This window comes from Ranitomeya variabilis, chromosome 5, assembly GCF_051348905.1.
Source record: "Ranitomeya variabilis isolate aRanVar5 chromosome 5, aRanVar5.hap1, whole genome shotgun sequence".
Lineage (NCBI taxonomy): Eukaryota > Metazoa > Chordata > Amphibia > Anura > Dendrobatidae > Ranitomeya > Ranitomeya variabilis.
In genome coordinates, this window is record NC_135236.1 from 91066972 (window position 1) to 91093461 (window position 26490).

The 26490-nt window shown below is 43.4% G+C and overlaps 1 protein-coding gene across 2 annotated transcripts in view; it reads right to left on the reverse strand.

Moving 5' to 3' along the window:
• The window catches only part of KCNIP3 (potassium voltage-gated channel interacting protein 3), a 238446-nt gene that overhangs the window by 9907 nt on the left and 202049 nt on the right, over positions 1–26490 (reverse strand). The window contains exons 3-6 of one of the 2 annotated variants that reach the window (XM_077262947.1): positions 24832–24956; positions 22340–22409; positions 10667–10737; positions 10228–10335 (exon numbers count right to left, since the gene is read on the reverse strand). In XM_077262947.1, the coding sequence (XP_077119062.1) occupies positions 10228–10335; positions 10667–10737; positions 22340–22409; positions 24832–24956 (374 nt within the window). Of the gene's footprint in view, positions 1–10227; positions 10336–10666; positions 10753–22339; positions 22410–24831; positions 24957–26490 lie in introns of both variants that reach the window. The other variant, XM_077262946.1, reaches the window with a different exon arrangement.

Here is a 26490-nt window from a genome sequence, read left to right on the forward strand (position 1 = left end):
TATTATAATACGATTCACATTACATATTAACAATTGTCACACAACAAAGTATTTACAAAAGACGCAGGACACAATTAAATGACATTATAAGAACCCTTTTCAACAATAAAACTTGTTTCTTCAAGGCGGAAATATCAGCAGCATGTTCATACCCCTACACCGGCGCCACATGGTGTCAGAATGCTATTAACCTACAGATTAACCCCATGTTTGCAAGCTGATAGCATTATTTTACATGATGGGTTCCTGTTAACAAAAAAATAACTCATTAGATGGCAAATACTTTGAAATGCTAATATCTCGCAATTTAAAAAAAAAAATGTATTCTTCAACTCTGCAGCCACTACTAGGGTTGAGCGAAACGGATCGGACATTTTCAAAAATCGCTGACTTTCGGCAAAGTCGGGTTTCGTGAAACCCGACCCGATCCCAGTGTGGCATTGGCCATGCTGTCGGCGATCTTCGTGCCAAAGTCGCGTTTCGTATGACGCGTTCAGCGCCATTTCTCAGCCAATGAAGGTGGACGCAGAGTGTGGGCAGCGTGATGACATAGTCTCGGTCCCCACCATCTTAGAGAAGGGCATTACAGTGATTGGCTTGCTTTCTGCGGCGTCACAGGGGCTATAAAGGGGCGTGCACGCCGACCGCCATCTTACTGCTGCCGATCTGAGCATAGGGAGAGGTTGCTGCAGCTTCGTCAGAAGCAGGGATAGCGTTAGGGAGGGAAGATTAACCCCCAAACCGCTTGTGCTGTAGCGATTTCCACTGTCCAACACCACCTTTTCTTTGCAGGGACAGTGGAGGCTAGATTTCTCTTCATCAGCTCTGTAGCTTATAAGGCTGCCTGATAGCTGCATTGCTGTTTGTACGCCGCTGTGCAAACCAACTGCTTTTTTAAAAGAAAAAGTCCTGTTGCTCCTTTCTGCACAGTTCTATTGTTTATTTGTCCACACTTTTGTGTGCAGCAGTCCTTTTTATTGCTGGCTGCCATACTTGTCCTGAGATCATTGTAGGGAGATTGCTATTGTAGTACAGTCCCTTTATATATATATATATATATATATATATATATATATATATATATATATATATCTTCCAGCCACTTTCTGCCACTTATACTGTGTAGTGTAATACAGTGGGCCTGAATTTTGCAGCAGTCTCCCACACATAAAAAGGGAGATTTATATTGCCACTAAGTGCATCTGCGTCCGTTCTGTTTGGCGTATATCTGTCAGCCACTTTCTGCCACGTACACTGTGTAGTGTAATACAGTGGGCCTGATTTTTGCAGCAGTCTCCCACACATATAGAAAGGGAGATTTAAATTCACTACAAGTTTACATACACCTTCTACCTTGTTTTACAGTACCATATAACGGTTGTTAGTTTGGTTACATTTTCCCAAGAATGAGGTCGTGCCCGTGGGCGGTCATTGCCAGCTGGTAATGATGGTGGTGGTGGTGCTGGTGGAGCATCTGGTGGTAGTGGGAAAAGCAAAATAGCACCTAAGTCTTGAGGTGTTGAGCCAGCGTCATCGTCTGGCTACACAAGGCCTCGAACGCTCCCTTTTCTGGGAGTAGGAAAACCGCTTTTAAACCTGGAGCAGCAGGAAAAAGTTTTGGCTTTCCTTGCTGACTCTGCCTCTAGCTCTTTCGCCTCCTCTTCGGAAAGTTCCAAATATAAAAGCAGCGAGTCATCAGTGGATGCTCCCGGTCAGGAACAAGTCGCTTCCTTGTGTCCTTCACCCAGAACAACAGTGAAGGATGCGTCAGGCGACACAACAGGTTACTCCATGGAGCTCTTTACACATACTGTGCCTGGGTTAGAAAGGGAAATTGTTAACAGGCCATTACAAGATGAATCGGACATGGAGTGCACAGATGCACAGCCACAGCTAGATTATTATGCTGTTCCATTGACTCAAATCACAACATTGCCCTCGCAGTGTACTGAGCCAGAACCTGACCCTGATGAGACTACGGTGCCCCGTCCCGAACGCTATAGCACCTTACACGGTGACACAGAGGAAGGTGCACAGGACATTGAAGAGGAGGTGATAGATGATACTGTTGTTGACCCCGATTGGCAGCCATTGGGGGAACAGGGTGCCGCTGGCAGTAGCTCTGAAGCGGAGGAGTATGAGCCACAGCAGGCATCAACATCGCAACAGCTTTCATCTGGCAGGCCCGTATCTGGCCAAAACCGTGTGTCAAAACCAAAAACAGTTTTAGGACAGCGTGGCCATCCGGTGAAAGTAGCACAGCGTGCAATGCCTGAAAAGGTATTCGATAGTAGGAAGAGTGCAGTCTGGCAATTTTTTAACCAAGATCCGAATGATCAGTCAAAAGTTATCTGTAAGAAATGCTCAAGGACCTTTAGCAGAGGGCAGAATGTCAAAAATTTAAATACAACGTGCATGCGTAGACATTTAACCAGCATGCACTTGCAAGCCTGGACTAACTACCGAACGTCCCGTAACGTCGGTGCACCCGCTCTGCTTGAAGCTAGTCAGCAACGCTACATTGCTTCCCTCACTGTAAGCCCACCATTTAGGACACCACCTGCAGCAAATGTGGAGGTATCATCGCAAGGCCAAAGCAGTCAGGGAATCACCAGGTTGTTGGTAGGAAACACTGTATGTAGGCCAACAGCAAGAATACCCTCACCAACCCTCTCTCAATCTGCCATGTCCACCACTACCCCCGCTAGTTCCACCATATGCAGCTCTCCAGTCCAGCTCACCCTACAAGAGACTCTCGTTAGGAAAAGGAAGTACTCATCCTCTCATCCGCGTACACAGGGTTTGAACGCCCACATTGCTAGACTAATCTCGTTAGAGATGATGCCCTACCGGTTGGTTGAAAGCGAAGCTTTCAAAGCCCTGATGGCCTACGCAGTACCACGCTATGACTTACCCAGTCGATACTTCTTTGCGAGAAAACCCATCCCAGCCCTCCACCAGCATGTCAAAGACTGCATTGTCCATGCACTCAGGCAATCAGTCAGTAGAAAGGTGCACCTCACAACAGATGCATGGACCAGTAGGCATGGCAAGGGGCGTTACGTGTCCATCACGGCACACTGGGTTAATGTGGTGGATGCAGGGTCCACAGGGGACAGCCATAGTGGGACAGTTCTGCCTAGCCCACGGTCTAGGAAACAGTTGGCTGTAGGCATTCGCCACCCCTCCTCCTCCTCCAGCAGAAGTGAAAGCTCGTCCACAGAGCGCAGTCACACGACCACTCCATCCGCAGCTGCCAGTGTTGCACATGAGGTGTCCCATTATGGAACAGCTAGTGGTAAGCGTCAGCAGGCTGTGTTGGAAATGAAGTGTTTGGGCGACAACAGACACACTGCGGAAGTTCTGGCCGAGTTCTTGCAGCAAGAAACTCATTCATGGCTGGGCAGTGTACATCTTGAGGCAGGCAAGGTAGTCAGTGATAACGGAAGGAATTTTATGGCTGCCATAGCCCTTTCAGAACTGAAACACATACCTTGCCTGGCTCACACCTTGAACCTGGTGGTGCAGTGCTTCCTGAAAAGTTATCCGGGGTTACCAGCCCTGCTCCTGAAGGTGCAAAGACTGCTCGCACATCCGCCGGTCGCCCGTACACTCCAGCCATATGCAAAACCATCAGCGATCGTTGAAGCTTCCCCAGCACCGCCTAATAATCGACGTTGCAACAAGGTGGAACTCCACACTGCACATGCTTCAGAGGCTGTGCGAACAGAGGCGTGCTGTAATGAATTTGTGGGAGGATACACATACACGGGCAGGCAGTTGGATGGCAGACATGGAGTTGTCAGGTGTGCAGTGGTCAAAGCTACAAGACCTCTGTCAAGTCCTTCAGTGTTTTGAGGAATGCACACAGGTGGTAAGTGCAGATGACGCCATCCTAAGCATGAGCATCCCACTAATGCGTCTGCTGATGCAAAGTTTGACGCACATTAAGGAGCAGGCGTCTGCAGCCGAGGAGGAGGGAAGCCTTGATGACAGTCAGCCATTGTCTGCTCAGGGAACTCTCCTGGACGAGGTGGCAGACGAAGAGGAGGAGGATGATGGGGATGAATATTTATGGGAGGAGGAAGCTTCTCAGGGGGCAATAGAAACTGGTGGTGTTGCAAGGTCAGGTACAGGGTTTTTGCGGGAGACAAGTGATGTTGATTTGCCAGAAAGTGCTCCTCAACCCATTTGACACCTGGAACATTGGCCCACATGGCTGATTATGCCTTGCGTATCCTAAAAAGGGACCCCCGCATTATCAAAATGATGACCGATGACGATTACTGGTTGGCCTGCCTCCTGGATCCACGCTATAAAGGGAAATTGCAAAATATCATGCCACATGAGAACCTTGAGCAAATATTGGCTACCAAACAAGCAACTCTTGTAGACCGTTTGGTTCAGGCATTCCCAGCACACAGCGGCGGTGATGGTTCTCACACGAGCTGCGGGGGGCAACATGGCAGAGGTGTTAGAGGTGCACAAATCAAAAGTGGCGTTGGACAGAGGGGTTTTATGACCAGGTTGTGGAGTGATTTCGCAATGACCGCAGACACGACAGGTACAACAGTATCAATTCAAAGTGACAGGAGACAACATTTGTCCAGTATGGTTACGAACTATTTTTCCTCTCTTATCAATGTTCTCCCTCACACGTCATTCCCCTTTGATTACTGGGCATCTAAAATAGACACCTGGCCTGAATTGGCAGAATATGCATTACAGGAGCTCGCTTGCCCAGCTGCTAGTGTGCTATCAGAAAGAGTATTCAGTGCTGCTGGTTCAATATTGACTAGTGTTGAGCATTCCGATACTGCAAGTATCGGGTATCGGCCGATATTTGCTGTATCGGAATTTCCGATACCGAGATCCGATACTTTTGTGGTATCGGGTATCGGGTATCGCAACAACATTAATGTAAAAGAGAGAATTAAAATAAAAAATATTGCTATACTCACCTCTCCGACGCAGCCTGGACCTCAGCGAGGGAACCGGCAGCGTTGTTTGTTTAAATTTCGCGCTTTTACTTGGTTACGTGAAGTCCCGGCTTGTGATTGGTCAGGGCGGCCATGTTGCCGGGACGCGGACCAATCACAGCAAGCCGTGACGAAATTACGTCACGGCTTGCTGTGATTGGTTCGCGTCCCGGCAACATGGCCGCCATTAACCAATCACAAGCCGTGACGTCACGGGAGGCTGGACATGCGCGTATTTTAAAAAGCGCGCGTGTCCAGCCTCCCGTGACGTCACGGCTTGTGATTGGTTAATGGCGGCCATGTTGCCGGGACGCGGACCAATCACAGCAAGCCGTGACGTAATTTCGTCACGGCTTGCTGTGATTGGTCCGCGTCCCGGCAACATGGCCGCCCTGACCAATCACAAGCCGGGACTTCACGTAACCAAGTAAAAGCGCGAATTTTAAACAAACAACGCTGCCGGTTCCCTCGCTGAGGTCCAGGCTGCGTCGGACAGGTGAGTATAGCAATATTTTTTATTTTAATTCTTTATTTTACACATTTATATGGATCCCAGGGTCTGAAGGAGAGTTTCCTCTCCTTCAGACCCTGGGAACCATCAGGAATACCGTCCGATACTTGAGTCCCATTGACTTGTATTGGTATCGGGTATCGGTATCGGATTGGATCCGATACTTTGCCGGTATCGGCCGATACTTTCCGATACCGATACTTTCAAGTATCGGACGGTATCGCTCAACACTAATATTGACCGAAAAAAGGACTCGTCTGGCTACCCAAAATGTTGATGATCTAACCTTCATTAAAATGAACCAATCATGGATTTCAAATTATTTTGCCCCACCTTCCCCTGCTGACACGTAGCTTTCCTGTAAAAAGGTCTTGCTTTTGGCCTCCTCTTACTGACTGCTCCAATTCCTCCATTTGCAGCTGCTGAATGTCCACCATAGGCCATTTTTACACCTCCCTAAATGGGCTGACTCTGCCCATGGGGCCATGGTCACCACTTGGCGCAAGCACCCTTGAGAGTGCCGTTTGCCTGGACAGGTGGGTGTGCCCACTTTTGGCCGACGGCACTGGCACAGGGTCCCTCATAGTACAGTGAAGTGGCGGTGGTGGTGCACACCCAACGTCAGACACACCGTCGTAATATGAGGGGCCCTGGGCCAGTACCGCCGCCCACAAGAGACTGTCCCCCCCCCCAGCTCAAACAGTGCTCTACCACTTGCAAAACTTACCTCTCACTGCTCCACAACTGTTTAGTCTGTGCTGTTAAATCCTTCAATGGCACTGCCAATACAAATTTGTTGAAATGATAGATGATAGTAAAAATATACAGGGGCCCTGCCGCCATTTAGACCTGTGAATACTGTGCGCGAACTACCACTGTCTGCTACTCAGCAGAGGAACCCACCCCTGTACCTAGCTTTGCCACCTGTTTATTTAGGAACATTTTTTTTGCAGACATTTAGCCCACTTAACTATTTTGCCCAACTTACTGTGTCAGCCACTTCTTTCAGTTGTCCTCCACCGAACAAAGCAGTGCCGCCAGTTTACTCCTGTTACCAGTTTAGAACTGCATTGAGCCTACTTTTTTATTTTAGGCCTACTAAGTCTCTCTGCGCCACTCCTTGCAATCGTCCTCCGCTGACCAAACCAATGCTGCCTGTGTACCCCTGTATCCTATTTTAAACTGCATAGAGCCTACTTTTTTATTTTAGGCCTAGTAAGTCTGCGCCACTCCTTGCAATCGTCCTCCGCTGACCAAACCAATGCTGCCTGTGTACCCCTGTAACCTATTTTAAACTGCATTGAGCCTACTTTTTTATTTTAGGCCTACTAATTCTGTCTGCGCCACTCCTTGCAATCGTCCTCCGCTCACCAAACCAATGCTGCCTGTGTACCCCTGTAACCAATTTTAAACTGCATAGAGCCTACTTTTTTATTTTAGGTCTAGTCAGTCTGCGCCACTCCTTGCAATCATCCTCCGCTGACCAAACCAATGCTGCCTGTGTTCCCCTGTAACCTATTTTAAACTGCTTTGAGCCTACTTTTTTATTTTAGGCCTAGTAAGTCTGCGCCACTCCTTGCAATCGTCCTCCGCTGACCAAACCAATGCTGCCTGTGTATCCCTGTAACCTATTTTAAACTGCATAGAGCCTACTTTTCTATTTTAGGCCTAGTAAGTCTGCGCCACTCCTTGCAGTCGTCCTCCGCTGACCAAACCAATGCTGCCTGTATACCCCTGTAACCTATTTTAAACTGCATTGAGCCTACTTTTTTATTTTAGGCCTACTACCTGTGTCTGTCTGCGCCACTCAATACAGCTGTCCTCCACTGAACAAAGCTGAGCTTCAATCTACAGGCTTTCGGCCTATATTTTGAATATGAAATTGCATTTGGCCTACTAGTTTGGTTGGCCCCTACTAACGGTGTCTGCCACTCCTTGCTTTTCTCCTCCACTGAACAAAGCTGAGCTTCAATTTTCAGGCTTTCAGCCTATATCAGATATTTAACTGCATTTGGCATACTTGTTTGGTTGGGCCTACTAACGGTGTCTGCCGCTGCTTGTTGTTCTCCTCCACTGAACAAAGCTGAGCTTCAATTTTCAGGCTTTCAGCCTATATCAGATATTTAACTGCATTTGGCCTACTTGTTTGGTTGGGCCTACTAACGGTGTCTGCCGCTGCTTGTTGTTCTCCACTGAACAAAGCAGTGCCGCCTGTTTACTCCTGTTACCAATTTTGAACTGCATTTGGCCCACTTTATTATTTGGCCCTACTAACTGTGCCTGCCACTCATTACAGTTGTCTTCCACTGAACAAAGCAATGCCGCCTGTTTAGTCCTGTTACCACATTTGAACTGCATTTAGCCTACTTTATTATTTGGGCCTACTAACTGTGTTTCCTTCTCATCCTGCTCATTGCCCAGCCACTGCTAGATGAGTGTGCTGGTACATTGACCCAGACCACTACATTCCCCTTTCACTCTACACAGCCAGAATCTGACCCTGCTGAAAGTCAGGGTCCCCTTCCCGCATACTATACCACCTTACACTGGGACAAAGAGGAAGGTGCAGATGAAAGTGCAGGTTCCTTCATCAGGTGGGGGGGGCATACTCGTTGGCGATGTCACTGGCACAGGGCCCGTCATAGTACGCAAAAGTGTCTCTGCCGGTGGGAGGCGCCCCCGCCATCCAACACACCGCCGTACTTTGAGGGGCCCTGTGCCAGTGCCAATGCGAATGAGTGTGCCCCCCCTGCTTGCTCAGGATCACAGCACTTGCAAAGTTGAAATACTTACCTCTCCCTGCTCCACCGCCATGACGTAGTCCGCGTTTCCTGGGCCCACGGAAAACTTGAGCCAGCCCTACCCCCCCACAACTTTAGCCAAATGACCCCCAATTTTCAATGCCTAACTATTATTATAAGGCAAATTAAGATTGACAAGCTTAAGTAACAAGAATTGATGTTTTTGGCATTAAAATGGGCACTGTAGGTGTTTTCCTGTCCTCCACGCACTGCCGACTTTGCTTCCCCATTGACTTGCATTGGGTTTCGTGTTTCAGTCGGATCCCCGACTTTTCGCAATAATCGCCCGATTTCACCCGACCCGACTTTTGACAAAGTCGGGTTTTGCGAATCCCGACTCGATCCTAAAAAAGTAAAAGTCGCTCAACTCTAGCCACTACTACATCATGTGTCCACTTTAGCATGAAAAAATGGAGAAAGGTTTTCTTTATAGAGCGTGACTATATCAGTGCAACGGTCAATATAAAGGGAAGGGAAGCATGGGGAGCCTGTGATATCACTTATTGTGAATGGTGGATCCTGTCTTATTTACTGTATATAGAGCTTTTAACAGTCATCAACATGTTAGGCTGCAGGTTGAACTTGGTGGACTTATGTCTACCTTGAACCTAAGAAAATATTAAACTATGAATTTTAATGATGTCTGTTAGAAAATTGCAACATTATATATATATATATATATATATATATATATATATATATATATATATATATATATATATATATATATATATACAGTAATAGGGAAATAATAATGAATGGATTCCTGAGCCAGATTTATGTTATGTTGATGTATAGCGGATGTGCTGCGAAACAACAAATCTGCAAATAATCTGCTACAGCAAATCTTCACAAAATTATCTTCATTTTGGTGGAATTTTCAGAATGTAAAATTTAAGAAAAATAAAGAAAAAAAAAGCAAAACACAGCACTTTGCTTAACTCCCTTAGGGCTTCTGTGGTTCTCCTGCCTTTTTATAAACAACCCTGCCTCTCCAGGAAAAATCCACTATAAATCCACTTCCAATTTACATCAGAAATTGATATTTTGCAGATGTCAAAATCAGAATCATCAATCAGAAAAGCGTGGATGGTATTTTCTTTGCTATGAATTAATTTACTGCACACTTCCCCTAAAAAATCCAGATCATCTGTAAGCGAACCCTTAAAGTCTAGTCCTAGTAGATAGGCATCTCCAGGAGATCGCGTATCCAGCCTAGAAACCCATATAATCAAACATAAGAAAAAAGGAGCAAAAAAGGCCAATCATATAAAAAGGTATAAATTTATTAATAACAAAATTACCAAATTGCAATCAGCATATCACAATAACAGACTAGAATCAGGTAATAAGGCTAAACAATGTCCTGACTCTAACACTCTAAAGAAGCGAAACGCGCGTCGGTGGCGGTGAGGCACATGTCCTGGCTTTGTACGTTATGAGTAAGCATGTATAGCAGTATGGGGATTCGGTTTCCAACGATATAGCGCACATTTATGATAATCGTTGGTTGTTACTGATCCTTACTCCCCTCAATTCCCTCTATTTGGGTGGTTTTTCTGGCACTTGAGCACTTTACCCATATATAAAATGACAGCTGTTAGAGTCAGGACATTGTTTAGCCTTATTACCTGATCCTAGTCTGTTATTGTGATATGCTGATTGCAATTTGGTAATTTTGTTAATAATAAATTTATACCTTTTTATATGATTGGACTTTTTTGCTCCCTTTTTCTTATGTTTGATATCATGTTCAGGAGTGTCCTATAAGGTGTACCTTGGAGACAGCCACAAAGGGCCTGGGTCTCTTTGGCACCTTTATACTAATGTTGCCCTGTATGGTTTACGTTTTCTAGAAACCCATATAATCAAGACCAATTTGTGAAGGATGGGTCGTTTTTTCAAATTTGCATTACCCATAAGGACTCCATCTTACCTCCTTGGTAATGTATCCATCTTTATTTATATCGTACAGGTTAAAAGCCCATTTTAATTTTTCATGGACACTTCCCCGTAGTAGAATAGACAGTCCGACCACAAAATCCTGTGAAGTAGAGGGGGGAATGTAGGACGTTACAAATTCTCTGCCTGGCGAAAGCTCCATAATCATTCTGTACAGAGCTGTGCACAGGGTGACGTATAGCTTTGTCTTATAATACAAGAAGCACATCACATAATATGATAAAGAGTCCCAATATTTCTAAAAAAAAATTGACATTTTATTAAGGTGTCAGAAGCATTGAGCTCCAGGATTCGGGACTGAGTCCGCCACTGATCACAAATTGCTGATCGAAACAGTATAATCTAATAGATCCTGGAGACCTCTTCAATATTTTTTCAAATCTTTTAGGTTTTTTTTTATGCAAGTGTCTTACCTCAAACCGGATGGCGCCACTTCTGTCCAAGTCAAAGGCGTTGAATAGAAAGTGAGCATACATCGTGGCGTCTGCAAAGATCGGAGCTAAAATCATTGTTACAGAATTAATCATTCCTATTACCATGGGAAAAGATTCACATGTCTAAAGATGTTTTTATCCCCTTAAGGACCGATCCTATTTTCATGTTAAAGGGATGGTCTGAAATCAAAGTTGTATTTCATCCCAAATTTCTATTTAATTCAATAATCTAATCACTTTTATTACATAACTCAATTAAATATTCCCTACCGTTCCCTCTCTACTCTGTCTTCTCGCTTTTCTTCTTTTTTTTTTACTTCCATTTCGGTGATGTTTCAATTCTCAGTGCATGCTGGGATACTCAAACAGCATTTCATTGGGGGGCCGGGGCTGTGGTCACTGGTGTAGCTGCTTTCCCTACCCTAAAACAAAGCGTCATCAGTGACGTCCATTTTCTTTTTTTCAGCACCACCATTTCAGGATACATGCTGTATAAATGATTAACTGTTAATCAGTGGCTCAGGGGCCCCATTACAAAAGCTCCAACGGGGCCCCCAATTTTGCACGTTTTTAATTGTTTTGGTCTTTTTATGTATGTCAAAGGGAATTTTTGGGCCCCCTAGGCTCTAGGGCATGGGTGCGATTGCTTCCCCTGCACCTATTGAAGTTACGCCCCTGCTGTTAACAACTCTTTCTGAAGACGAAAGGAAGAAAACATTTTCATCTTTGTTTTTTTTTAAACTTATTAAGTTTTGCTCTGTTACAAGCTGTTTTTTAATACGATCTTAGAGATGATATGTTGTTTTATCAGTCTGTATTCTGTTAGTTAACCCCTTAGTGACAGAGCCAATTTGGTACTTAATGACCGAGCCAATTTTTACAATTCTGACCACTGTCACTTTATGAGGTTATAACTCTGGAACGCTTTAACGGATCTCACTGATTCTGAGAAAGTTTTTTCGTGACATATTGTACTTCATGTTAGTGGTAACATTTCTGCGATATTACTTGCAATTATTTGTGAAAAAAAAACAGAAATATGGCGAAAATTTTTAAAATTTTGCAATTTTCGAACTTTAAATGTTTATGCCCTTAAATCACAAAGATATGTCACACAAAATAGTTAATAAATTACATTTCCCACATGTGTATTTTACATCAGCACAATTTTGGAAGCAACATTTTTTTTGTTAGGAAGTTATAAGGGTTAAAAGTTGGCCAGCGATTTCTCATTTTTACAACAAAATTTACAAAACCATTTTGTTTAGGGACCACCTCACATTTAAAGTCACTTTGAGGGGAGTACATGACAGAAAATACCCAAACTTGACACCATTCTAAAAACTGCACCCCTCAAGGTGCTCAAAACCACATTCAAGAAGTTTATTAACCCTTTACGTGCTTCACAGGAACTTAAACAATGTGGAAGGAAAAAAATGAACATTTAACTTTTTTTGCAAACATTTTACTTCAGAACCAATCTTTTTTATTTTCACAAGTGTAAAAAGAGAAAATGAACAACAAAATTTGTTGTGCAATTTCTCCTGAATACGCCGATACCCCATATGTGGGGGTAAACCACTGTTTGGGTGCACGGCAGGGCTTGGAAGAGAAGGAGTTCCGTTTGACTTTTTCAATGCAGAATTGGCTGGAATTGAGATTGGACGCCATGTCGCGTTTGGAGAGCCCCTGATGTGCCTAAACAGTGGAAACCCCCATAAGTGACTCCATTTCGGAAACTAGACCCATTAAGGAACTTATCTAGATGTGTGGTGAGCACTTTAAACCCCCATGTACTTCACAGAAGTTTATAATGCAGAGTCGTGAAAATAAAAAATATTTTTTTTCCACAAAAATGATTGTTTTAGCCCCCAATTTTTTATTTTTCCAAGGGTAACAGGAGAAATTGGACCCCAAATGTTGTTGTTCAATTTGTTCTGAGTATGCTGATACCCCATGTGTGTGGGGGACCACTGTTTGGGCACACATCGGGGCTCAGAAGGGAAGTAGTGACGTTTTAAAATGCAGACTTTGATGGAATGGTCTGCTGGCGTCATGTTACATTTTCAGAGCCCCTGATGTACCTAACCAGTAGAAACCCCCCACAAGTGACCCCATTTTGAAAACTAGACCCCCAAGGAACTTATCTAAATATGTGGTGAGCATTTTGAATGCCCAAGTGCTTCACAGAAGTTTGTCCCAGAGCTGTGAAAATAAAAAATCATTTTTTTTTCCACAAAAATGATTTTTTAGCCCCCAATTTTTTTATTTTTGCAAGGGTAACAGGAGAAACTGGACCCCAAAAGTTGTTGTTTTATTAGTCCTGAGTACGCTGATACCACTGTTTGGGTGCATGGCAGAGCTCAGAAGGGAGGGAGCACCATTTGACTTTTTGAGAGCAAAATTGGCTGTCGCGTTTAGAGACCCCCGATGTACCTAAACAGTGGAAACCCCAAATTCTAACTCCAACCCTAACCCCAACAAATCCCTAACCCTAATCCCAACCTGATCCATAATCCTAATCACAACCCTAACCATAACCCTAATCACAACCATAACCCCAAAACACCCCAACCCTAATCCCAACCCTAGCCATAACCCTAATCAAAACCCTAAACCCAACATACCCCTAATCCTAATCTCAACTCTAACCTCAAACCTAACCCTAATCCCAACCCTAAACCCAATACACCCCTAACCCTAATCCCAACCCTAATCTTAACCCTAATCCCAAACCTAACCCTAATCCCAAACGTAACCCTAATGCCAACCCTAACCCTAATCCCAGCCCTAACCCTAATCCAAATCTAACCCTATCTTTAGCCTCAACCCTAGCCCTAACTTTAGCCCCAACCCTAACTTTAGCTCCAACCCTAACCTTAACTTTAGCCCAACCCTAACCTTAACTTTAGCCCCAACCCTAACCCTAACTTTAGCCCCAACCCTAATCCTAGCCCCAACCCTAACCCTAGCCCCAACCCTAACCCTAATTGAAAAATGGAAATACATACATTTGTTATTATTTTATTATTTTTTCCTAACTATCTAATATTTACTATTTTTTTTATTTTGATCACTGTGATAGGATCTATCACAGAAGAGGAATCTTCCTCTGCCTTCCAGCAGATCACGGCGGGCGCACTGCGCATGCGCCCGCCATTTTCTTACCGGAGGAAGAAGCCGGCAACCAGGAGAGGAAGCAGGAGGACCCAGGGACACCGGTAAGTATGACAGGGTCCCCGATCCCCCTATTTCTCTCTCCTCTGATGTGCGATCACATCAGAGGACAGAGAATGACACACTGCATTTTTTTTTTGCGGTCGCCAGTAAACGGTTAATTACCGGCTATCGTAAAACAGGGGTCGGAAAAAACTGACCCCGATCACGTTCTTTGGGGTCTCGGCTACCCCCGGCAGCCGAGACCCCAAAGATCTGCCAGGTACCAGCCGGTGGACGCACTGCGCATGCGCCCGCCATTTTTTTGCCAGGAGATGGCGGCGCCCATGGGGAACCACGACGAGCACTGGGGGAGACGAGTGAGTATCGGGGGGCGATCGGGGATCTCATTTCTCTGTCCTCTGATGTGCGATCACGATCAATTAAATGGCAAATCGCATTTGTTTTTTTTTGCGGCCGCCGGTAAACGGTTAATTTACCAGCGATCACAACCCGGGGGTCGGTAAAAACCAACTTGAATCATGTTCTCTGGGGTTTCAGCTGCCACCGGCAACCGAGACCCCAGAGAAAATCAGACTCTGGGGGGTGGTATACACTTTTTCCACAGCGGCGTTAATTAACGGTGCTGTAATTTAAGTACCCTTGACTACCACCGTTAAAAGGCGTATCGGCGGTCGTTAAAGGGTTAATTTTGTGGGAATCAATATACAGAAAAACAACTTTTATAATATTTGCTGTTTTTTTCTTCTTTTTTTTTTCTCCAGCATCACTACACAGGATAAATAACATGCCAGTTTTATAGCATTTTTTAAAATGTTAAAAAGGTGATTTTTTTGTGTGCGTTTTCTACTTTTATTTTGATTTTTCAACATCTTTGTATGGTGTCGAAATTGTGGTTTGTGAATATGTAGAAGAAAGACAAAGGTGATCAATATCCTTATGTCTCAGTTCACATGAGCGTATAAAATTAAAACAAATGGTTGTATTTTCATTTTTATACAACAGCAATTTATAAGACCAAATACAGTTTCCTATGTTAACAAATTACAATCTATCCTCAAAAATCCGATGCTCTTTGGATGATCTGTATGGGATCCAATATTTTTCACATACCCATAGACCTGAAAAGGTGAGTCTCATCTGAAATATGGAAGGGCGTAATACATGCTGCTAATTTTTTTTTCACACGGACATTTGAACAGCCGCTTTGAAAAACATCGGTTGACATGCGGTCATATGGCTGGCATAGCACAATCACTTTTGTAAAGGTAATCTGTCAACAGGTTTTTGCTATTTAATCTAAGAGTAGCATAATGTAGGGTATGAGAGCCTAAGGCCGGGGTCAGACTAGCGTATGGCATCCAATATCCGAGTGATATGTGTTGTCTCACTCGCACCCATAGGCTTATATGGTGCGAGTGAGCCGAGACTTGGTCAAGTGTTGATGACAATCATGGCATGCTGCGATTTCACTCGCGCATTGAAAACGGCCAAGAAAAAAAACGCTGATGTCATCTGCCCCACAGATGAATACTGGTCTGAGTGCTTTGCGATGTTTTATCGCATAGCACTCGTCTGTATTCATCGCTAGTGTGACCCCGGCCTTATTCCGAGGATGTGTCACTTATTAGGTGGTGTGCTGTAGTTTCAATACAATCAGTGCTTTATTAGCAGGAGATCATCACTGCAGGACTAGGTCTTGCGTGCAGGGCAGTCCAGCTGATCTGTGTAACCCCACCCCCACCAATGAATAAAAGCATGCTGACACTGCTGTAAAACAAACCTACTACTCATCTCTCATATCCTCCCTGTCTCACGACCCTAAACAGGTATTAAACACTTTCAATTCTCTCCTCCATCTCCCAGCACCTCTTCCCTCTCATCTCAACTGAAGACTTTGCCTCATTCTTCAAGCAGATGATTTACAACATCAGATGAAACTTCAGCCTATAGTCCGCACAGCCCTTCATCATAACTACTCTTATTCCTAAGCCAGCTTCTCTGCCAGTACAGAAAATAAGCTTTCCTCTCTACTCTCCAGATCACATCTCACCACCTGTGCACCTGATCCCACATCATCCCTCACCACAGTCTTCATCCCAACTCTAACCTATTTCTTCAACCTATCACTAACAAGTGGTGTCTTCCCCTCATGTTTTAAAAATGCCTCAATCACACCTATCCTCAAAAAGCCCTCCCTTGACCCATCCTCTCAGTTTAGCTATCACCCAATATCACTTCTCCCCTATGCTTCAAAACTACTGGAACAGCATGTCCATCATGAACTGTCCTCTCACTTCTCCTCCTGCTCCTTCTTTGACCAGTTGCAATCTGGTTTCTGACTGCATCATTCAACCGAAACTGCCCTAACAAAAGTCACAAGTGGTCCTATGCGCCGTTTGGACACATTTTTAATTTTAACTCTAAGCCTTTGACAACAGGAGGTAGTTGTCCACCAAACTAGGCAGCTAAGACCAGGTTCAAGGTGTCGAGCACCAGTGGTTTTGATACTAAAGTCACCAATGACCTACTAACCCACCAAAGCCAATTGACATTACTCTGTGCTCCTCCTCCTGGACCTGTCCTCTGCCATTGACACTGGGGACCATTCCCTATTACTACAGATTCTTTCATCTGGTGGCATCACAGACTTGACTCTATCTTAGATCTCTAAATACATAACAGACCAAACATTCAGTTTCTCCCACTCACACACCAACTCTTCATCTTGCCCCCTGTTTGTCAGTGTTCCCCAAGGTTCAGTTCTAGAAACCCTGCTCCTCTCCATCTACACTTTTAGCCTGGGACAGCTAAAAGAGTCCCATGGCTTTCAATATCATCTCTACACTGATGACACACAGATTTACCTCTCTGCACCCAATAACACCTCCTCACTAACCAGAATCCCACAATGTCTGTCTGCTATTTTATCCTTTCTCTCTGGTCGAGTTCTAAAACTTAACATGGACAAAACAGAATTCAGCATTTTTACTCCATCTCACTCCCCCCCCCCCCCCAACAGACCTATCCATCAAAGTCAATTGCTGCTCATTCTCCCCAGTTCCACAAGCTCACTGCCTCGGGTAACCTTTCACTTTGTGCTCTCCTTCAAACCACATATCCAAGTCCTTTCCACATCCTGCTGGCTCCAACTCAAAGATATCTCTCAGATCTGCACATTTCTTAATCAAGAATCTGCAAAAACACTAGTCCATGCCCTCATCATCTCCTGCCTTTACTGCTGCAACCTCCTTCTCTGTGGCCTCCCCTCTATCACTCTCGCACCCCTGCAATCTCTTAAACTTTGCTGCTTGACTAATCCACCTGTCCCCTCGCTATTCCCCAGCCTCTTCTCTCTGTCAATCGCTTCACAGGCTCCCCATTGCCCAATTGCCCAGAGACTTCAGTTCAAAACCCTAATTATGGCATATAAAGCCATCCACATACATCTGTGACCTAGTCTCCTGGTACTTACCTGCACGCAACCTCCGATCCTCACAAGATCTCCTTCTCTACTCCCCTCTTATCTCCTCTCCCCACAATCGCATACAAGCTATCTCCCGCGTATTACCCCTACTCTGGAACTCTCTACCCCAACACATCAGACTCTCACCTACCATGGAAACCTTCAAAAGGAACCTGAAGAGCCACCTCTTCCAGCAAGCCTACAGTAACCCTTGTTTCACCAAACCACTGCACAAGCAGCTCTACCCTCCTCTACTGTATCCTCACCCATCCCTTGTAGACTGTGAGCCATCGCGGGCAGGGTCCTCTCTACTGCTGACAGATTCCCCTTAGCTTTAGGTCCTTCCGTGTCACACTAGTGCCCTTGTGCCTCAGAGAAGTCGACCAAACACATGCAGGCTATTTTACAATTTACCAGTCTTAGGTCATTGTTATACATGAAAGTGTTCTTCATCTTCTAATTCTCCGACAGGAAAACATTCAGAGAAAACATAATTAGTTTCATAGAGGTCAGGAGCTAAATCCCACAAGTACATTAAATGAATCTTTTACTAAAATACCGTTCTTTCTAGATGCATTGGTCCACAATGTCCTGCTTCACGCATCTCGCTTTATTGATCTGTTCTTGAAATTACAAAGTAAAGAGCTTTTTTTTTTCTTGCTTTTTTTTTTACAAAGCCAAGTAATATTCCTTGTTCTTTTTAATTTTCCAAAGAAAGGTTAGAAGTCAGAAGTTAATGTAAAAGGCTTCTTTTGTTACGTACGGTGATGACATACAAGAACTTACGCATTTTAGCTTTTTTTTTTTTTTGCAAACATGTTAAGCCATTTTGCTTTGTAAGGTTTTAACTATAGACTATATACATTAATTAAAATTCTGAATCTGGAATTCAAAGCACCTGAGAGACTTGTGACAGGGACGTCATTATTAAAGGAGCATCAAAAAGAAAAACCCTACGTAATAAATGGTCTCTGGGTCGCCCAGATAAAGTGCAAATTAAATAAAGGCGCACCTGGTTACTGGTACCTCTAAAGGAAAACAAAAAAAGGGTTTATGTAATCCATGCCTCAAAGCAAAGAAAATGTGAAATTTGTGTTGTAGAAATGCATGGATCTGCAAATGCTTTTCTAAGCATCTAGGTGCATCAAACACTGTTAGGGATCATTCACACAATCGTATTTTCGGTCCGAGTGCTATCTATGAAAAAAAACAAATGACACCCTGTTATTCAATGGGGCAGAGCAGATGAGCGATTTCTTTCACTGATCTAATCTGCATGTAAAAAAAACTCTAAGCAAGCACTAGTTTCTTCTGTAAATTGGATGAGACTCCCCCAATCAAGTCTATAGAAGCATAAAAAAAATCAGATGCCATGCGGAGCCACAGTATAGATTTTTATGGATAGTCCACATGATTAATAGCTGCTGTAAAAAAAACGGACTACACTCCCACACTCCCCCGGTCTAGCGCTGAGTCTCCACTGCCGTTCTCGGTGTCTGCTATTGTCTACAGAGCTGACGTCACATCGGTAGCACTGCAGCCAATAACAAAGCTCAACGGCTAAGCCCAAAATGCTCAGAGACGCTGAGCTCACTCATTGGGTGCAGCACTGTGAGCACTGAGGAGAATAACAGACACTGGGTTCAGCTTCTGAGACTCAGCGCTGGGCACAGAGATGGTGAATAAAACAGAGGTTTTTTTTTAATTTACTTTAAGAGCACAATCCTAAAAGAGGTGAGAAAAAACCCAAGAATAACAGCAGAAGACTTAGTGAAGACTCTGCAAAGTGCAAAAAAACTGTTCATGTGTCCATTATTAGAATGGTATTCATAAAAGAACATCCTAAAGGATCCACTAGGGTACAAAAAGTAAGTTTAACTGAGGACAACTGGACAAATCAGAATGCTTCTGGGAAAATGAAATAAAAGTGGAACTTTATAACACAAACGCCCAGCTCTGTGGTTAGAGGAAAGAACATTGTACACCACCACCAAAACCAGATCCCAACTGTGAAGCATGGTGGAGGATACAACATACTTTGCTGCTCATTTGTAATCATTGAAGAATAAGTTAAAACGTGTATTAGAAGGTTTTACAGAAGAATGTAAGAACAGCCACCCATAACCTCAAGATGGACAGATGTTGGGTGATACATCATGACAGTAACCCAGTGCATAGAAATAAATCAACAGAAGAATGGTTTAAAAACACGATTTGTGTTTTGGAATGGCCAAGTCAGAGTCTTGACTTTAACCTTATGGAGATTTGTCTGCTGTTGATGAACTGAAAGACATTTTGCAGGGAAGAGTTGCTTGTATATCTGTTTAATTAGATTGTGTTTTCCATCAGATTGACCTTGACATCAATCTGTATACAATTTATTTAGTAGTCAATGTAGAAAGAAAATAAATTATAAGGGTTTGCTAACGTATCTTCTTGCAACTGAGTATGCTAAAAAGTGGTTTTATGTAAATAAAGTATAAATAAAAATGTCTCTACCTTTCTATCACACTACATGTTTCAATTTCTCACCCTTCCCAAATGGTTAGTGTCAGTAAACTGTCAGTGAAGAAAAACACTAATGTCTACATTCACAGACTGCAATTGTGTACATGCATAGTCCTGCGAAGGGAAGGACAAGAAGAATCCAGCTTCCAGGATCATCCAACAACATCCAAAACTGCAATGATCAAAGATTCTGTCTGAAACCCGTTTGCCCTCCTTCTCTGCGGTGTTTTAGCTGGGACAGTTTTTATATATATTTTTTCTACAATAAAGTTTTGGATGTTATCGGATGATCCTGGAAGCTGGACTCTGCTTGTCCATCCCTTCTTATGACCTCTCGTTGAACTACAAGCTCCTGTGCCTCTGGAGACTCTAGTGGATGAGCTGACTTTCTTCCGTTGTATAATTTACATAGCCCAGCGTTACATCGGGAATAGGTTCGGTTTTCTGTTCTACCTTAAAGGGAACCTGTCACCACGTTTTTGGAAGATGGGATAAAAATAGCGTTAAATAGGGGCAGAGGTGGGCGTTACATTAGTGTGTGTGTTATGTGTTTATTACCCACCTAAGTTGCCGAAATAACTTTGCAAAGTCTCCGTTTTCGCCTGTCAATCAGGCTGGTCAGGTCACATGGGCGTGGTGTCTTCACCCAGATTTGGCGTAGTTTTCCGTTGGTGGCGTAGTGGTGTGCGCATGCCCAAAGTCCGGAATCCTCTTCCAGGGGATTTAAAATAGCGCGGTGTTCGTTATTGCATTGGTGATCGGTGGGCGCGGCCATCTTCCTTTGGCCGCGCGTGCGCAGAAGCGGCGCTCTGCTGGCCGCGGCTTCAGGAAAATGGCCGCGGGATGCCGCGCGTGCGCAGATGGATATCGCGGCGGCCATTTTCCTGAAGCCACGGCCAGCAGAGCGCCGCTTCTGCGCACGCGTGGCCAAAGGAAGATGGCCGCGCCCACCGATCACCAATGCAATAACGAACACCGCGCTATTTTAAATCCCCTGGAAGAGGATTCCGGACTTTGGGCATGCGCACACCACTACGCCACCAACGGAAAACTACGCCAAATCTGGGGGAAGACAACGCCCATGCGACCTGACCAGCCTGATTGACAGGCGAAAACGGAGACTTTGCAAAGTTATTTCGGCAACTTAGGTGGGTAATAAACGCATAACACACACACTAATGTAACGCCCACCTCTGCCCCTATTTAACGCTATTTTTATCCCATCTTCCAAAAACGTGGTGACAGGTTCCCTTTAAAGTAAGTTCACATGGCTGCAGAATTTATCAGACCAGTCACGTCCGCAAATTGCAAATGTGACCGATTCCATGCTTTTACGTGGGCAGGAGTAGAGTTGAGCAAATTTTTCAAAATTCTGTTCCGATTACGATATTTTTTTGCATTATTCGACGAACACAGCTGAACGTCATTTGAGTCAATGGGAGCAGAAATTACTGAATATGTTCAGAACTGATCATCAAACGTAAATTCGGCACAATTAGGGTACCAATATGGCAAATTCAGATTCGGCGACCGATTCCGAACATATTCGCTCAAATCTAGACAGGAGCTCCATGCGGTTATGTGGACAGGAGCTGCCTGCTATTAATATGCACTAGTAGGGTTCATAAATCTGACCAGGCTAGAGCATGCTGACATTTTTTTCACACGGACTTCAGGTGTTAGCACATACACCAATGGCAAAAATTAAGAGACCACTGCGAAATGTTCAGTTTGTCTAATTTTTCTCTTTATAAGTATATTTTTGAGTAAAATGTAAATTGTTCATTTATTCTATAAACTTCTGACAACATGTCTCCGAATTTCCAATCAATAATTTTTGTATTTTTTTCTGACAAAGAAAAACGGTCAAAATTAAAAAAATAAACAAACAGTGCTTTCAGACCTCAAATAACGCAAAGAAAACAAGTTCATAATCATTTAGAAACAACAATACTAATGTTTTAACTCAGGAAGAGTTCAGAAATCAATATTTTGTGGAATAACCATGATTTATAATCACAGCTTTCATGTGTCTTGGCATGCTTTCCACCGGTCTTTCACACTGCTTCTGGCGCAAAAATGTAAGCAGTTCTTCTTTGTTTGATGGCTTGTGACTATCCATCATCCTCATGATTACATTACAGAGGTTTTCGATGGGGTTCAGGTTTGGAGATTGGGCTGCCCATGACAGGGTTTTGATGTGGTGGTCTTTTAATTTTTGCCAGAGCTGTAGGACATAACATCAGTCTTAATGCTGTCCGGTGGAACTTGTTTTGTTTTTTTACATGGACAGCACTCCGATTGAAAATACATTCTTGTGAACGTACCCTTAGAAATAGAAAAACAGAATTTAAGCTGTGGTTGATCCGGCACCTGAAGGCACCTAATGTTCCTGCTTATGCTGTAATTAAAGTAGTTCACTGTATCTCCCACAGCTTGTAGCACCAGTGTTACATTGCTTTGTCTATGGGTTGGAAGGAAGAGATAGAGAATAAACTCACCTCCTTGAGGGAAGAACTGTGAGTAGATAAGCTTGAAGGTTTCCTCATCCACCAATCCGCTAGGACACTCCTGAAAAGAAGATAGACATGGATGATGTTCATTACTAGACCTGCACAATGGTTGGGTTATGCCTTCAACAAAAATATACTGCCCCGAATTCCAAACCAGATGTTGCCACCAAATAGTAGAATGGACCAAAGTTTTGCTCTGCTTGAAAATAACATCAGCGATTGCCGGTGAATCGCCGCCTCTCCGCTGAGTCAGTCTTTGTCGACATGGTGGCATTGGAGAAGCCCCATCTACGGCACGTGACCACAGTAAAGAGCCGATGCTGGAGCTGATTCAGTTATTTTAAAGCATCATGTCTTTGAGCAATTTTACTGTGAAATCCGACAACCTGTAAACTGACTTCATTGGACAGTTTCTAGGATCAATTTCACAAAATGTCACGAGTAGGAAAAACTTTGCTACTAGATTGACCAATGATAAACCAGTCCGAATCACCAAGTCCCTCTAAATAGTTAGGGGTCAAAGGTGACCACAAAAAAAAAAGGTAGTATAGAGAAAATTACTTGACAATTTTTATTATTGCAAAATATTACACACAAAAAATATATGATAAAAATGTTGCCTCTAATGCGAGGGACGCATCAGGCTAGGGACCCTGTTAAACATCTATGGCTGAGATAATCATGATCAATTTAGACAATAAAGTGCATTATAAAGAAATAGAGGTATAAGCATTGATTGCAAATACTCATGAATAACCATCTCAAAAAAGAAAAATAATGAGTTTATTAATTATAAAGTGCGTGTGCAGATGAGGGTATATTCAATGAATATAGGCAAACAATTTACTAATAAATAATCTTGATGTATAGTTTAGGAGCTAAATACTTATTACCCCTTGTGAAGTATGGCACCCTATTTAGCATAAGATGAACTTTATCAGGGAGTGAAAGGTGCTCAGACTAGTGATGAGTGAATATACTCGTTGCTCGGGTTTTCCCGAGCACGCTCGGGTGGTCTCCGAGTATTTTTTAGTGTTCGGAGATTTAGTTTTCATCTTGGCAGCTGAATGATTTACAGCTACTAGCCAGGCTGAGTACATGTGGGAGTTGCCTGGTTGCTAGGGAACCTCCACATGTAATCAAGCTATCTAGTAGCTGTAAATCATTCAGCTGCGGCGATGAAAACTAAATCTCCGAGCACTTATACTCAGAGGTCACCTGAGCGTGCTCTGGAAAACCTGAGCAAAGAGTATATTCGCTCATCACTAGTCTGAGCACCTTTCACTCCCTGATAAAGTTCATCTTATGCCAAATCACTAGCTCAGGCCAAAGCTAACTGCAGTCTGTGATAAGCATGGGCAAGTGCCCTTGATATGTAACTTACTCAGGTGAAATGCAGGGTTTGTGCGATGTCCCTCAACCCCGACGCGTGTTTCGCCCACACTTCTTCAGGAGGTGTATGTTTTTATCATTTTTTTGTATGCAATATTTTTTAACAATAAAGATTGTCAAGTAATTTTCTCTATACTACCGTTTTTTTGTGCTTTCTCTGATCACCTTTGACCCCTTCCCTATTTGGAGGGACTTGGTGATTTGGACTGGTTCATTGTGTATTTATAGCACAACTTTACATGGATCGTATTCCTTATTGATTTAATTAGATTGACAAATGAACTGACAATAACTGAGTTTTATGACACTTAAAAAAAAAAACTTTTGAGAAATTATCTCTAAAAATGATGTCCTTACAGTTGACACCTCTAAGTCGAGGTTAGCAAACACTTCTAAATTAAGACTATCCCCACCAGGGAACATTTTACGTTCTACTGCCATTGATACAAAACTCATCCATGTCCTTCCTGCTCTGGAGAGAGTGTACACCAACTAGTATAATTGGAGACAAATTTAAAAAAAAAGTATATACAAATTAGCGCTCCTGCAGAAAGAAGAAAACCAGATATAATGTACATCGAGGTTTAAGAATAGGCAAGAACTTCAGAACAGCTGTCCACAGATGGGTAGCTTCAAAGTAAAAGGCAGTTTTCTTCCTACTGATGGAGAGCCAGTTTACATATTGTTTCCCCATGGAACATTGCCTGTATTCTCTGTACACCAGGTGGATCTTCAATATGAGAACAGTACACTCAGAGCTCCGTCAACTGCATCTCATCCAGGGAACCGTCATGTGTAAACTCACCCTTAGACCATGTTCACATAAGCATTTTTTCAACATTTTTTTTCTGCATTTTTCTGCAAATTAAAAGCTGCACTTATTAAGCACCCATAAATGCAGGTTTTAATTTGCAGAAAAATACAGAAAAAAATGCTTCAAAAACGTTCATGTGAACATGGTCTTACGGTGAGTTTACACCTGCTGGTTGGCTGAAAAGCTATGGGATTTCAGAAATCTCATGCACACGCTTGTTTTTTTTTCCTGACAGACAACATGTGAAAGACATCATTACGGACGACATGCTCACATTTTTAAATCCTCTGTATAAAGACTGTAGCTCCTTCTTTGTGAATTTGGTGACAGCCTGAAGCTGCTCCAGTCCCTCTGGCTGGTGTCGCACTGTCGATAGCTCCAACTCACTGTCACTGCTATCTGCAAAACAGGATCACAGTGTCACACCCTAAACAGAGTACCTGCCATATTGAAGGGGCAGTCCACTACTAGGAAAACCCCTTCTGAATTCCCTATTTTTATCCCCAGTAAAATATTACAATCCCATATTCATCTCCGGTGCTGGCGTCGTTTCAGCTGTAGCTGACCAATCAGCACTGGCTTTATTATCCTCTCCTAAGGATGCAGTTGACATCCGAAGGAAATGAGAGAACAGCAGAAGATCTCACTTCCTCTGCATTTCTTGATTTGTCGAAAGAAGGGAAGAGTGAAGCCAATTCTGATTGGCCACAAGGATCGCATGACATAACAATGTCACGCAAGCCCTGGGATAGCCAGTGCCAACACAGCTGGAATGGCGCAGGCACCGGAGGTCATAAATGATTGCCGATTAACGTGAACCTGTCAGTTGCCAGTCATGCTGCCCAATCGGTGAAAAAAATCTGACAATGATAACTTTTTTTAGATAATTGACAAGACTGCTTGCATTCCCCCCCCCCCCCCAGAAGGTAATATTACAATTTTTTTCATACAATTAATTGTTTTCACTTTGAAGAGCATAAATATAAGTCATGAGGAAAAAACGATGGTCCCTCATCATCGAGCGGCAATAAACTGAAATTGTTGTATACAGTACAGTATATAGCAATTCATAAACGTATGGAAAATCATAACAGAAGTCCAACAATATGATTTTATTGAAAAAGACCAAAATTGTTTTTGCCCTTGAGGGGGCACTACTGTCACCATAAACATCAACTCACCAAAAAGGACTAAAAATAAAAAAAGCATCACAAAAAAAAGGCATCATTACTTACCAATACCAGATCCCAATGTTAATTCTCTACAGGATGTAGAAGGTCTCTATGATTTAGGCGGAGGCAGCACAAGTGCAAAATACTGATGAAACAACCAATCACACTGACCATTCATGGTGGGGTGGCTGCTTAGCATTATGAAGGCATAAATGGAAGAGATAAATGTGTCTGGCTTACAGCATATCCGTCACTTCCATACTATTAGATCAGGCAAGCTGCATCATAGACATACAGTAGCTCCTAACCATCTCAAGTCAAGCAGGTTGGTCCCACCAAATTGGAGATAATGTCCTGCTGTCCCAGGAGGTCAAGACAATGCCCCGACTTCTACTTTGTGTCTTCAAAGACTCCTGGCCTTGTAGGCTTACTGCCTGCGGTACTATCACCGAATAGTGCTCAAATCATATAACACATAACCTTTAATGAATCTCAATGTAAAAATCTCAATAAAAAATACACAATTTTTTCAGTCAACACCCCAAAAAAATGATATGGGTCTGCTATTTGGCACAAAAGGGAAGGAATATTTCACCCTAGTAGGTTACTATAATAACCCTTCCTACAAGCGGAGGTTGGCACCCTAGACCTGCGCATTGGCGCCCCCGCTCGCCGTTGACTCTCCCTCCCTTTCCCTAAACAACCCTATCCAGATAGGGTGCACAGAAAAAAAATCATAGTACCATATGCAGTAGAGTTAG